Source organism: Coregonus lavaretus, assembly GCF_964263955.1.
Source record: "Coregonus lavaretus genome assembly, chromosome: 1".
NCBI lineage: Eukaryota > Metazoa > Chordata > Actinopteri > Salmoniformes > Salmonidae > Coregonus > Coregonus lavaretus.
Window position 1 is genome coordinate 30,772,002 of NC_139988.1, and position 15,864 is coordinate 30,787,865.

The window sequence follows — 15,864 nt, forward strand, 5'->3', positions numbered from 1 at the left end:
CAAGGTTGCAGGGCCAGACAGATTACCAGGACGCCAGTGGGAGCTGCTGAGGGGAGAACGGCTCATAATAATGGCTTGAACGGAGCGAATGGAATGGCATCAAACGCCATGATACCATTCCACTCATTCCACTCCAGCCATTACCACGAGCCCGTTCTCCCCAATTGAGGTGCCACCAACCTCCTGTGCAGGAGGTATACTCAGAGCATGTGCTGACCAGCTGGCAAGTGTCTTCACTGATATTTTCAACCTCTCCCTGACCCAGTCTGTAATACTTACATGTTTAAAGCAGACCGTCCCTGTGCCCAAGAACGCCAAGGTAACCTGTCTAAATGACTAGAGCTTCAAGTTCCTTGGTGTCCACATCACTAACAAACTATCATGGTCCAAACACACCAAGACATTCGTGAAGAGGGCACGACAACGCCTATTCCCCCTCAGGAGACTGAAAAGATTTGGCATGGGTCCTCAGATCATCAAAACGTTCTACAGCTGCACCATCGAGAGCATCCTGACTGGTTGCATCACCACTTGGTATCGCAACAGCTTGGCATCCGACCGCAAGGCGCTACATTGGGTAGTGCGTACGGTCCAGTACATCAGGCCTAGCTCCCTGCCATCCAGGACCTATATACTAGGCAGTGTCAGAGGAAGGCCCTAAAAATCGTCAGACTCCAGCCACCCAAGTCATAGACTGTTCTCTCTGCTACCGCATGGCAAGCATTACCGTTGCACCAGGTCTGGAACCAACAGGACCCTGAACAGCTTCTACCCCCAAGCCATAAGACTGCTAAATAGTTAGATAAATAGTTCACCAAATAGCTAGCTGGACTATCTGCATTGATCCTTTTTGCACTCACTTTTTTTATTCATCACATACGCTGCTGCTACTGTTTATTATCTGTCACTTTATTCGTAGTTACCTCAATTACCTCGTACCCCTGCACATCCACTTGGTACTGGTACAATATACCAGCGGCCATTGGCTGAGCTGTTGTTGCTTTTAGACGTTTCCACTTCACAAATACATTACTCATTGTGTATTTATTATTACTTTTATTATTATGTGTTTTACTTTTCTATTATTTTTCTATTTTCTTTCACTCGGCATTGTTGGAAAGGGCCCGTAAGCATTTCACTGTTAGTCTATACCTGTTGTTAATGAAGCATGTGACTAATTACATTTGATTTGATTTTAACCAAATCAGAAAGGAAGAGGCAAAGCCAGAGGATTTACTCCATGAGATAAGCCCTTTTCGTATGGAGGTCTATGAGAGTGTCGGTTTACGTTAAGCTTATTTGATCTAATAGAAGTTTCGTAACGTTTAGACTGTTACAAATGTACTGATATAAGTGGATGCACGTGTCATTCCGACAACTTTGAGGAAAATGACTTAGTTGTGCCTGTTGTTCAAACACGTATCTGTCCTCTCATTGGCTAGAATGGTCCCACCTGATCTCGCCTGCCCTCAATCATTGAGGACATGTATTTCCATTGTTAGACCGGTCACTCGGTTATCTTGACAACATAATAGATCATCTTTGACTGTATGCACTTTCCTCTCACCTGTCCAATCACTTCCAGTCACCTGTGGACCCCTAGCCATGTGACCAGTGACCTATACCCCCACATGAGAGTGCCGCTAGTGTTTATGACTGCTTATAAAACAGAATATGGCATAATGTAAAACTAAATGTGGTTGTATCAGAGTGTCTGAATAAAGACCTTGAGCTAATATGGACAGTGTTTATTATCCCTAAATAGACAACATAAACACACAACATACACTACATGACCAAAAGTATGTGGACACCTGCTCGTTGAACATATCATTCCAAAATCATGGGCATTAAAATGGAGTGTGTCGCCTGTTGGAACATTGCTGTGGGGACTTGCTTCCATTCAGCCACAAGAGCATTAGTGAGGTCGGGCACTGATGTTGGGCGATTAGGCCTGGCTCGCAGTCGGCGTTCCAATTAATCCCAAAGGCGTTTGATGGGGTTGAGATCAGGGCTCTGTGCAGGCCAGTCAAGTTCTTCCACACCGATCTCGACAAACCCTTTCTGTATGGACCTCGCTTTGTGCACAGGGGCATTGTCATGCTGAAACAGGAAAGGGCCTTCCCCAAACTGTTGCCACAAAGTTGGAAGCACAGAATCGTTTAGAATGTCATTGTATGCTGTAGTGTTAAGATTTCCCTTCACTGGAACTAAGGGGTCTAGCCCAAACCATGAAAAACAGCCCCAGACCATTATTCCTCCTCCACCAAACTTTACAGTTGGCACTATGCATTCGGGCAGGTAGCGTTCTCCAGGCATCCGCCAAACCCAGATTCGTCTTTCGGACTGCCAGGTGGTGAAGTGTGATTCATCACTCCAGAGAACGTTTCAACTGCTCCAGAGTCCTATGGTGGCGAGCTTTACACCACTCCAGCTGACGCTTGGCATTGCGCATGGTGATCTTAGGCTTGTGTGCGGCTGCTCGGCCATGGAAACCCATTTCATGAAGCTCCCGACGAACAGTTCTTGTGCTGACGTTGCTTCCAGAAGCAGTTTGGAACTCGGTAGTGAGTGTTGCAACCAAGGACATACGATTTTTACACGCTATGAGCTTCAGCACTCTGCGGTCCCGTTCTGTGAGCTTGTGTGGCCTACCACTTCGCGGCTGAGCTGTTGTTGCTCCTAGACGTTTCCACTTCACAATAACAGCACTTACCGTTGACAGGGGCAGCTCTAGCAGGGCAGAAATTTTATGAACTGACTTGTTGGAAAGGTGGCCTCCTATGACAGTGCCACATTGAATATCACTGAGCTCTTCAGTAAGGCCATTCTACTGCTAATGTTTGTCTATGGAGATTGCATGGCGGTGTGCTCGATTTTATACCCTGTCAGCAACTGGTGTGGCTGAAATAGCCAAATCCACTAATTTGAAGTGATGTCCACATACTTTTGTATATATAGGGTATGAGCACATAAGCAGGTCAAAATGGCTTCTATATAGGCCTAGCCTACTTTAATTCATAAAGAGGTATAATCGCTTCTTGTAATAACAAAACTCCTACACAGGTGGACCCATTGAGCGGACCGTGGACCCGAGCTATCCATGATGGTGATTCAGAGGGTATGTTAGTGACGTAATTTTAGAACCTCCCAGACGCGGAAAATCCTCTATCTGCTCTGCCCAGTTCGAGCTCTTGAGGCTCCACTGCTGGAAACACACGCGCGCCTGTCGTTACATTTGTAGCCTACTATGTCCCATTATAACGTATTGTAACAATGTAACTGATAAATGCATGGAGTGATATGTGCATTGCAACATTGGTTAACAAAGGATTACGTTTGCGCAGTGTTTTCACAGATCTGTCGTTTCACTTCGGAACATGTTGTTGTTAGCCTTTATGTCAGGTAACGTGGTTCTTTGCGCTCTTTTTCACCCTTTCCCTCTGATAAAAATGTGTAGCTCTGTTCTCTACCGTGCATGCTTTTTCTTGGAAGATAATCCTTATTTATTGTATTTCCATTGACAGAAGAAGCTATGATAAAACACATCGCTTTGGGAGGTGTCCATGGTAGGCTATAGGCAAAATAATGGGTGGTGAGATAGCCTATTTGCTTGACTAGCCTACCACAGAAAAGTGTGTAAGTCATTACACACACCAAAAAAGCACAATCGCTGACCGTGCGTAATTGAAAACGTATTTAACGTTTTTCATTTTTAAAGTATTAAATTATGTTATTCAGAGAGGCTTGTATAATTTAAAGACTCCCTCTATAAAATGTTAAATCTAATTCTAAACCCAATTTAATATAATATTTGTTATGTTGCCCTCGCTGTCGCACCTCTGCTAAAGAGGCATATCCCAAGTGCTTTATTCCTATAGTGCAAACCTGAAAGTCCAACACACAGCCCAAGCTAGCCTACTCCCGTTCTGCTGTAAATAATTATATTTACATCTAGGGAGTGATTCATAAACATGTCGCCGTTATGAAATATATGGGGACATTTAAAACGTTCTGTTTAAATATCATGAATTATGGCCACGAAAAATGTGTTCCCATTTAAGGGTAATACTGAGTATTTGGTGTCTGGTGTAGAAGCTCATTCGTCATACGGACAATAGAGGGGTTTCGCCTGACGCTGGGAATTTATGGTTGCCCTTCTTTGCCCTAATAACTCACATATTGTGTCACGGGCTGACAGCCCTTGCAGAAAACAGCTAGGCTGCTGTTATCAATCACATATCTTTGCATATTGTGAAACTTTCCCTCCCTTTTTTACCTGACAGACTCAACATTTGGAGGAACAGAAAGAAAGGGCCGTTTGCTCATTCTTGTTTTCCTTTAAAGTCCACAGCATTTCAGGTTCATGAAAAAATAAATATTTGTCATACACTTTCTTGCTTAGTTAGTTTCCACTTTGTAGGCCTATGACTACCAAAATAAATGTCGCAATGTAATTTAATTGATTTATGTTTTTATGGTGTAACTTGTCAGGCTACAGTTAAATATTAATGACAGTTTTGTGCACACAGGGTAATGAGGAAGGCATTCACAAATTACACTCAGTAAAATATTATGGCCTAAAATGTTAATAATAAATCAAAAGAATATGCCATTGTAGGTTATGCATCATATTAAATGTAAAATACATTAGGCTACAATGTAAATTAATTGTAGATATAGCCTTTAAATTCTAAGCCTCAAAATATAAAACATTGATATGATAGCAGTTTATATTATAAAACTGCTATCATGTAATGCTAGCCATTAGGCCTATATGAAAAGGCTACAAGAAGTTGAGTTTCGTGTGACTAGGCCTATAGGCCAATGTTAAAAGTGACACTTTAGTAAAAATAATTCACAACATGTAATATTTCTGTCTATAATTCCTATATATGGTTAAACTAACAATTATGTAGCCTACATATTTTACACTCTGGTTCTATTTTTAATTTTTTGCTTCCCAAAAAACGTCCAATTAGGCTATCATATAACTTCAAATATTATATCCTATAGTTTTCCTATCGCCTGTCAACCAGTGTCCCTCAATTCTTTGAAGGCCTAAAATAAATGTATTTACTTTTCCTGCAGTTTTTCTGCCCCCTGTGACTGTCCACTCCAGGTTTTCTTGCTCTCCAATGACCTGTCAAGCGGATTACCGCAGAGAGAGATTAATGGTAGAGGCGGGTTGCAATAATAATCGTTTTGTTTGAAGTGACAACTTTGATAGGCGTTGATTTACTTACAAACTGATAGGCTTTTAATTGAGCGCCTCCATTCTGATTGAGATGAAAGGAGGCCCCGCATTGAAAGGCTACCCGATTGCCCCCGAGCCTCAATACTGATTAGCCATCTCAGCAGTGAATAGTTCAAGACATTTTAAACTTATTTTCTCAGCACTCTGACACACAATTTCTCTTTTATTTTCTCTTTCAGTCACCCCTCTTTTCTCCCTCTTAAATAAAATAAATCATTTTCATTGTATGTCGGCCTAAATAAAATCGAGTTGACATAAATATAAAATGTCTGGACTAGTTTTTTGTTCCCTTTTCTTTGTCATTTTATTGGGGAGATAACCATGTGCCAGAGGCAAATGGCAGGTTTTTATGATACGTGTAGAGAAACGTTTGCATCTATGCGGGAAAGTGGTTATTGTTTGTATTTGCTGAAAACCCAGGCCATTATGTTTCACTCAGTAAATGTGAAACTTAGGCTACATGTTTACATGTGTTGGATAAGCTCTGCACCTGCCCAGAGTGACTTTGTTATGGGGAACTTTGCCCCCCACTAACTGTGTTGTTATTCTAAGTTTTAAACATTCTCCCATATAGCTTACTAAGCAACACTGCTAGATTGTCATTTAAAAACACGTTCTAGTCAGAAGGAATGGGGCATAAAGAAACAGAAACACAAATGTGCCTTTTTCTTACTTTATTTTAACCAGTTCAAGCTAATTACATTATTAAATTGAAATGTAGGCTAATATTAGCCATAAACTTGAATTTATATAAACTTAGTTAAGTCCATTAGGGCCTACCAATTAATGTCCTTAGGCAGGAATATAATAGTAGACTTTTAACTATTTCTGACAAATTAACAAACGTCCCAGCACTAAAAGTCAATGGCGTCTTAAGAGCCGTTTGGGACACCTTCCTTGTTTGAAGTATTTGACAGGAAGGGAAAACAGTTTAAAAACCTAAATTTAGTCCAGTGAATCTGCGACAGAGCCGGATCTTTGTTCGCTTTGTTTGCGTCAGTCCTTATACAATGTGGTTAGCCTCGTCCTATAATTTTCTGCTCAAAATCCTTATTAATTTGCAAATACCGTCCTAAATTCCATGGACACTATAGGTTATGGAGAAATCTGGAGAAGTGGCATAGTCTAGCGCGTCGCCGTCTGCCTATTGTCGATGCTTATAGTAATTTAATTTAACACGAGGATGATTTATTTCGTCCAAATTAAGTGTCTCTTTTCTCAGATGCCTCTCTCTCTTCCCATTTGTCCTTTTCCCCATGCAGCCACGCTCGCATGTAATCATCTACAATAGCTGACATGAATCAAGGCCGGATTGACAGCCCCTGACAAATAACTGATTGATTGCGGTGGAGCAGAATTGACAGTTGACGGAGGCGTGAAGATAGAAATAGAAGGGCGGTGTATATTATACTGAAAACATGTGACATTCACATCCCTCCATCACTGCATTGGTCTGTTCCTGTCAACGCTTGTCTGATTGGGGAATTCAATCTGAAGTAGTTGATCTTCTGGTTGTGGGATATAATTCGTATAGGAAAGTGTATGTAAACTAAAATACAGGCTTGCATTGATTGATTCAAGATCTTGGTAATATAGCTCAAAAGGTGCCAAATACAATGCTTATTAGTGCATTAGTCTCTAGAGAACAAACGAATAATTAGTCTATTTAATGCAGGCTATAGTTTCATTAATACATTTCCCATCTCCTAAATATCATGTAGGCTATGTGCCTTCCAGTAATTACCATTACCACATCGCCTACCTTTACAGCCAAATGCCTTCACTGTTTTGAAAATGCCAGAAAGACTACTATTTCCAGACTTGGGTCTACATCCTTTTTCAGACACTGAAAAACCAAAACAAGCCCTGCCTCGAGGATGGTGAGAGCGCACACAACAACCCAACTATTCCTCCTCACTATCTCCTCCCCGGAGCTGTCAATATAGAGGCGCTTAGAAAGAGGCAACGTCACATCCCCTTGACCCTCCAATCACCTCGGGGTCCCATTTGATTGGAAGGCGGCAAAGGCTTTAATCTCGGACTAATTCAGGTGCTTTTGAAGTGAACATTTCTACCAGTTCGTACTTCGGGAGTATAGAGCGCGGACAAGCCGGGAGACACAGAACGCGCTATGCCCATGGTGCAAGACGCAGCCACGGATCCGCGATAACCTCGCACTCACACTCCTTCCTGCTTACCAACCGCACCTTCTTCGTTTCCTCACATTATACGGATTATTACACGCAATATCACACTCTTGATTTTCGAAAGAGGTTGTATTTGCTTTTCTTGATGAATCTGATAAATGCATTACCGACTAATTTCGTGAGAATTGGGACATGATCACATCGCCCTCGGTGTCTGCTCTGAGAAATAGTAGTACTCATCTAGTCTGGGAGAGCATCGACTCTCGGAATATCATCAACAAGCCTTTTCTTCACTCCGTTCCCCCGTCGGACCATCTACGGCAAACTAACCGAGTCCCCATCAAGATTTTGAAAATGCTTACGGCACGATCAGGACACATTTTGCACCCAGAGTATCTTCAACCGTTACCATCTACCCCGATTAGCCCTATTGAGGTAAGATTTCAGAAAGACTAGTAGAATTAATGGTTAAAAGTTTCATGTTTGTTTTGTTAGAATTACACATAGAAATGGTTATCCCGGAATGTAACAGATGGAATAGCATTTAAAAAAAACATATATTTATTATATCGTAGTGGAAATGTGGGTTATTCTGTTATAAAGATGACTGGTAAAGGAAACTGTTATGATTTTAGGAAATGGGAATCTTAAGTCTACTCGTAAGCACGGCTATTCTCGCGTAAAAGCTGCGCATTGCGCACAATTCTTTTGGAGAAGGGCTCGGACATTCCGTTTCTGGTTGCATTTCGACCAAAAGTCCTATTGTTTGTATATATTTTTTCAGTGCTCGATTTGTAAATATAGGTCTTGTTTTCTCTACAGCTAGATGCTAAGAAGAGTCCGTTGGCACTGCTGGCGCAGACATGCTCTCAAATCGGTAAACCTGACCCCCCTCCCTCCTCCAAACTATCCTCTATTACATCAAATGGATCTAGTGACAAGGAGTCCAAATCCGGTCCATTAAAAATGAGTGACATCGGTGTGGATGACAAATCCAGCTTCAAACCCTATTCGAAACCGTCAGATAAGAAGGACTCGTCCTCGGGCGTCTCGAGTGGAGAGAAGACTGGTTTCCGAGTGCCGAGCGCCACCTGTCAGCCGTTCACGCCACGGACAGGCAGCCCCAACTCTAGCACTTCTGCCTCGCCCATGCCGTCAGAGGGGAAGTGTGGCGACAGGGAGGACAAGAAAGATTCAGATTGTAATAAAAATGGCACAACAGACGGATCTGGATCCACTAACAGCCACAGCAGGATAAGCGTGAGTTGCGGTGGAATTAACGTGGAGGTGAACCAACACCAGGAGACAACGCCTGGGTCCAAAGCCCCGTCTTCTGAATCCTCCTCTCTAACCTCCGTTTCCTCTGCTTCCGGACTCGGGTCAGGACTTGTAGCCCCGGTCTCTCCTTACAAACCGGGTCAGACAGTTTTTCCCCTGCCGCCTGCTGGCATGCACTACCCCGGGAGTTTAGGGGCCTATGCTGGTTATCCCCAACACTTCCTCCCTCACGGCGGGAGCCTGGTTAACGCACAGCTGGCCAGCATGGGCTGCAGTAAGGCCGGATCCAGCCCGCTGGCCGGGGCCTCTCCACCCTCCATCATGTCAGCCAGCCTGTGTAGAGACCCTTACTGCTTAAGTTACCATTGTGCCAGCCACTTAGCGGGCGCTGCCAGTGCCTCGCAGCAGTGCCACGACAACGCAGCTGCCGCGGCAGCCAACGCGATGAAATCCGGGTACCACCACATGTACCCGACACACCTTTTGCACGGCATGCACTCCTCTCCGCAATCTTTCAGTGGACATCCTTTGTACCCCTATGGTTTCATGCTCCCCAACGACCCCCTTCCTCACGTCTGTAACTGGGTGTCAGCGAACGGACCCTGCGACAAGCGTTTCTCCTCTTCCGAGGAGCTGCTGAACCACCTGCGGACGCACACCGCCTTCACCGGGGCGGAGAAGTTGATATCGGGTTACCCTAATTCCTCATCGTTAGCTAGTGCTGCGGCTGCTGCGATGGCATGCCACATGCACATGCCACAGTCAGGAGGCCCTGGAAGCCCTGGGACACTGACGCTGAGGAGTCCGCATCACGCGTTGGGACTAAGCAGCCGTTACCATCCGTACTCCAAGAGCCCCCTGCCTACCGGAGCCCCTGTCCCTGTCCCCGCAGCCACCGGGCCATACTACTCCCCCTATGCACTGTACGGCCAGAGACTCACCACAGCGTCAGCGCTGGGATACCAGTGAAACACACTTGACTTTTGAAAAGTTTATAGTTATAAAAATGCAAATATAAAGACTTTTATATCATCGCTCCACCTATGGGCGGGATCCGTGGACTCGGTATTTATTTATGTCGGCTGAAAGCGGATGATAATAGCTACAAATGGAAGACATTTGAGAGACTCAAAGTGCATTATGTTTAAACCGAACTCTATAGGTAAAGTGAAAACACATGGTAGAATACTAATAGGCTAAAATAAGGGTTTTCATTTCGATGTTCATTTGAAATTGCTATGATTGTATTGTTCTTATTTAATGTCTCATTGAGAATTATTTACATGCATGTTTGTTTCTTAAAATCCCAAATTGTCCACATCATTTTAAATTGTTATTTTTCAGGTGTATACCATGGAAAGAGAATTGTTAATTTTTTTTTTGTATGTATTCTGGAAAAATAAGAAACAATTCTGTTCCATATTTCCGTGTGCCTCCTTTTATGATTATAACAACAAGATCTACATTTTTAACATGCTATTTCATTAAACAATTTCTGGGTTCATTAACATTTTAAATGGACATTATGAAATGTGCTGATTGGGAAGTTAATCTTATTAACTGGTTGCCTATACAGAATATACTAGAACGTTATTGAAAAATGTATGCACTCACTAACTGTAAGTCGCTCTGGATAAGAGCGTCTGCTAAATGACTAAAATGTAAATGTTATTTATGAGTAGGCTTCGTTTTTAGAACATTATATCTATAGGGTAGGCTAAATGCTATTTTTAGCATGATCCATTGTTTCTAAACTAAATAGGCCTAATTTAAATGGTTGAAAAACGATAGGCTTTTAAAACTAAACACAACTTCGAATGCAATTTAGGTCGAAAATTATTTCAACACTAATGTAGCTGAACTTAATGGTGGTGTGTGCGCGAGCCATGTGTGCGTATTCTAAAACGGGATACATCCATCAAAGCATGTTAATAATTGTTGATTGAGGATGAGCTTTGACATTTATTTCTGTAGTGATTTAAGCAGGTGATTTCCAAATAAGTCTTGTTGGCTAAATATAGTTTTAACCCTAACTTCAATATTTGATGATGCACAAAAATTATATCTCGACATTTCCTGGTTAATGGTTCCCACGGCAACAAACCGAGAGCGCCTCCTTTTGAAATGCGTTTAGGCTATTTGCTGATCTATGTACATTGAATTTATAATATATTGTCTCTATTCACTAGTCATTTAAGATGCATTAGTTTTGAATATAGCATAGCCTACTAAAAACAGAAGGGAAAACTCTAAAATGCCTTTTCAATGCATAGGCCTAAGGGAATAAAGTTGTAAGGACTACTTATGAATGTTGCGCATAACTGATTTTTAGAATGCCTCTTTCTATAATCTATTTCCACTTTGGCCCAACTTGAATATAGTTGGTTGAAAACGACTGATTTTAGAGACAACATTGGTGAGTGATTCTCAAAGATTTAAAGGAATATTTGTCTTATCTAGTGTCAGATGATTGTGTTCCAGAGTTCAGAAAGTTGTAGACCACTTCAAAATGCCATGATCTATAGTTTAAACTAACGAATATTATAAATAAAATAAAAAATAATATGCCATTTAGCAGACGCTTTTATCCAAAGCGACTTACAGTCATGCGTGCATACATTTTTTGTGTATGGGTGGTCCCGGCGATCGAACACACTACCTTGGCGTTACAAGGCCTGAGCTAAATCAGGCCTATAATATAATTAAAAAGCGAACTAATTTATAAATATAAAAACAATGCATTGTAGGCCGATTCATAACTTGGATTTAAACAGGTTTGCAGTTTCGTGGTATTTTTTCACATTGAAATTCATCAACAGCTGGCCTATAGGGCTAACTGTTTCTCTGCTCCGTAATGGAAATGTTATAAAAGTGTAGCCTAGCTGCCTTTTTTGCTAAGTTTAAGGCCACACAATATTAAATTGCATGGTTATAGACACAGCCTATTAGTACAGTAATTAATCATGCCTTGATTATTGCATTTATCAGATAAAAAATGGCTACCGCATTCGCCATACAGGTATTGCTTTTCACTGAATATTTCCACACCAGGCCTACGAAATGGGCCTATGCCCGAGATAGCAATAAAATGTTGCAATCAAGAAATGTTATATTACTCAAATACCAATAGCTAATGGGTTAACCCTACAAGTCCACATGATTCATTCATGTTTTAAATTGCATAATTGGGAAACTTTGAATTGAAACTGGAATTCAATCAGAAGTTTAGTTGTTTTCATTTAATAAAATATATTGTTAAGGTCTTGTGCCACCCTTATCAAACACAAATATGTTGTGTCTGAATATATAGTTGACAGGCTTATAAATCTTTTATTCCTGTTCTTAACTGTCAGTGTAGCTAGCTGAGAATAGCTTCAAGCTAAGGCCAGATATTCTCCTCTATACCGGCACAAACTGGTGTTAGGCGCAACGTACCATTTCCTTAATTCTGTGTGAAAGGCGAGAAGTCACACACAGTGGGTGTGTCTGAAGTGACAGGCTACAATAGAGAGCAACAGCCCTAGAGCATTGAGCACTGCCACACATCTCTATCTATTGGCTCCTCTGTCCATCAAATGCTTGTGTTTCCACTTTGCATCTATAACTCATGCAAATACATAGCTATACTCTGGAAATGTTCTTGAATATGAATGAATTAGGTATTTCTAAATGATTTTGGCCTCTGAATGATAGCTACACACATCCACCCTGTCGTTGGTTATTTAGCTGAATACCATATTACAGAGATCTCTCCTCTTGTTTCACCAGCAGCCATTGTCAAACCCAACTTCTGTGTGTGTGTGTGTGTGTGTTTGTGTACATGTGAGTTCGTTTGTGTGCATGAGTACGTGTGTGTGTGTGTGTGTACATGCGTGCATGAATGTGTGTGTGTCTGTGTGGAGGCCCACACACAACGCTCTAAACTGATGTAATGATGGTGAAAGGGAGCAATTTCCATTTTTACCCACATCATGGTGGCTGTGTATGGAGGTCCCCGGTGGAAGGCAATTTATCATGTGCCCCTCCCCTGGCCTGTCACTGGGTGAACAGGCAGGCACATGTGTGCATGAATTACCAGCACCATCCCCTTCCGTTGGCTCACAGTGTGTAAAGCCAACAAGCAGAGGAGAAAAATGACTTTGCTACAGCATTAGTGCTTCATACCAGCAGTACATTCATTTTGCATTGTACTAAGGCTCAAAACTGTCTGAAAGGACTATGATATTATAGGGAGGTGAGGACAGTCAGAGTATAGCACAGTGAGGAATAATATTATACTGTATTCTTTTAATTTAAACATGACAAAGGGGAAATATAGGCTCTAATAATCCATGGTTCTGTGCTGACAAAATCACTTACACCATTGTCTAAATTTGCAATACAGTTTTGACACAGAACAATGTGAATTTATTATTGTGAGTGGGAGGTCGTGTTGGTGACAGACACAGCAAAAAACACACAGGTCATAGAGGTAGAGGATAAGTGAGGTTCATTCCCTAATCTGGCCCAGGAAACATGAACAGGTTGGGGTCAAGGACAAGGCTTTTACAAGGGTTCACAGCCTTAATGGAGCAGGATCACTGTTCCCATCTACATCTAGTAGCACAGCATGGTGAGAAGGGGAGTGGGAGACCGAGCCTTTGTTGTTGATCTTTGAAGTGTCTGCATATCTATCACCTATCTATCACCTACCAAAAACACTATCTTAACTGCCAGGTTATAAACATAAACTGGCTTATTGGGGTCCTATTGATAATGTTTGGGCGTGCTTCTTCAACACTGAGTAATGTCTCAGAGCAGAGGTATGTGGTGGAGGACGAATGAGTAAATACCTTTGATAGTATGTCATGACAACAATTACTTGAGGTATGCGTTGAATGGCTCAATTATAGCTGTGTATTCCATTCTTCCCCTGGTTTATGTAACATACCAAGTATTAAACCTGGGTGGTTTAATGATACACCACAACAGATAGTATTAACCCACCAAGCTAAGCCTTTAAGAGCTAACACAAGTCATCGGGTCTCGGCCAGACACTGTTACTCATCACACAAGCATGGTTCAGCGAACAACATCTGCATCACCTACTCTTATATCTTCTCAGATCCGTGGTCTTAAAAAAAGAGGAGCCATTTTAGTATTCGGACAGCAGTGATACCAAACCATCTTTCACCCGCCCACAATGCAACAGTGCAGGAAACCTGGCAGGCAGAGCAAGGCCTTGGGGAACCCTGGATGTGAGTAACACATCTCACCCCGTAGTCAACCCTCCATCCTGAATTACCCTCCACCGCTAAAGCTGTCATTAGTGGGTGTGTGGCACAATATAAAGACCCGCCGTCGTCTGCCATGGCCAGCCTATAGTTTGGATAACAGCTGTGTCAATACTGGAGAAGCAGCTATAATGTTCTAGCCCCTTTCTAGACATAAGTCATATATGTTTCCTAAACACTTCTACATGATTACAGATAGTCCTGAATGAATCGTGAATAATGATGAGTGAGAAAGTTACAGACGCCAAATATCATACCCCCAAGACATGCTAACCATTACAATAACGGGAGGTTAGCATTTTTTTTTGGGGGGGGGGGGGGGGTTATGATATTTGTGTGTCTGTGACTTTCTCACTCATCATTATTCACGATTCATTCAGGACTATCGGTAATCATGGTAGCATCCATATGAATGTAGAAGTGTTTAGAAATAAGTTGCATTCTTATTTACAATAAAAGTGACTCCAAAATTACACAATACATTATTTACCATTCATTTCTATTGGGCACAAAATAATCTGAAACACAACCAGAACAAACAGCAAATGCATCCAACAAGTTTGTAGAGTCACAAGCTTGATGTAATCATTGCGTGATAGGAATATCGGACCAAATACTTAACTTTTGACTACTTTAATACACATGTAAGTGAATTTGTCCCAATACTTTTGGTCCCCTAAAATGGGGGGACTATGCAAAAAAAAGTGCTGTAATTTCTAAACGGTTCACCCGATGTGGATGAAAATACCCCAAAATTAAAGCTGACAGTCAGCACTTTAACCTCATAGAGCCAAAACAAAAATGTGTCATTGAAAACAATGACATCCGGTATGCCATCTACCGTCTACCTCTAACCATCTAAATGCAGCATAAGGCCCCTGTCCTATAAGGTGTAGTACTAAAACAAACCATCGTCTCACAACCCACGTTTCCATCCACAGTTTTTATGCAAGTAAAGTCATACCTTATAAAAAACATTCACTACAGCTGTGATGGAAGCCATAGCCACGGGAAGTTGGGATGATAAGGGTGCTGCAGCACCCCCTGAAAAATAATAAAAATAGAAGAAAATAAAAAAATATATTTTTTCACAAAAGTAGTGCACTTGGCCTTTAATAGTCCTGTATTAGCAGACCGATACAGATAATTTGTTTGCTCGACTCTGGAAACCATGCAGTTTATTAGGCTACATATTCTCACTCTTATCCAAAATAATCTCATCATGTAGACTAACCTACCCACAGAACCTACCCGCACTGTATCTGGGAGCTGTTGGCTAGAGCTCACGTGCCAAGACCAGAGTGGGCACATTTGCTATTTAATGCAAAGGTTTAAGACAAAACTATCGATAGAGTTGAAAATGAATTTTTATTCGGTAGGCTACATGAAAAATTAGATTTTGTGTACACTACGTCATCATGCACTGATTTTTATCCGCTTGGTGGAAACACACCACTGGTGGGAAAATGTGCATATTTTCTTTATGCATATTTTAGAATATTCACACAAAAATCTGTCAGTTGGATGGACATCTAGCTACTGACAGTGATTTATGATTGCGGGCACCGGCTGTTGAGATAGATATCCACAACTTTTGTGATTGTAGCAATAAAGCCATAAAAGGAACAGCATGAAACAAAGCAGGGCTCAGGAAGGCGCTTTAATCAGCTCGTAAACACATCCACTGCATCAAGTAAATTACATTATCACCAAGCGGATACTAAATCTAACATCAATCAACATCGGCAGTGGTCACACGTCATGTCCTTCAGCACTAAAGCATGCCGTTCTGACAGGCTGATCCTAGAATGCAGATCTCCCAACTGAGAACCATAATGGAGATCATTTCATCCTCAAAACCAATAGGGTCCAGCGATGTCATTGCTCAGAGCAGTCATCTCTCAGGGTC

The 15,864-nt window shown here is 41.7% G+C and overlaps 1 protein-coding gene across 1 annotated transcript; it reads left to right on the forward strand.

Annotated features, from left to right (window-relative positions):
- The first annotated feature begins 7,522 nt into the window (after window positions 1-7,522).
- LOC311131198 (zinc finger protein 503-like) lies at window positions 7,523-10,103 on the forward strand. The gene is made up of 2 exons (XM_084164052.1): window positions 7,523-7,839; window positions 8,227-10,103. The coding sequence occupies exons 1-2, from the start codon at window positions 7,597-7,599 to the stop codon at window positions 9,649-9,651; spliced, it is 1,668 nt and encodes a 555-aa protein (XP_084020178.1). The 5' UTR covers window positions 7,523-7,596; the 3' UTR covers window positions 9,652-10,103.
- Window positions 10,104-15,864: the final 5,761 nt, after the last annotated feature.

Bases quoted from the DNA above. Each gene is read 5' to 3' on its own strand.
- LOC311131198 (XM_084164052.1), top strand. From the start codon at position 7,597: ATGATCACATCGCCCTCGGTGTCTGCTCTGAGAAATAGTAGTACTCAT. The intron at 7,840-8,226 runs GTAAGATTTCAG...TTTTCTCTACAG, and splicing joins CCCCGATTAGCCCTATTGAG to CTAGATGCTAAGAAGAGTCC.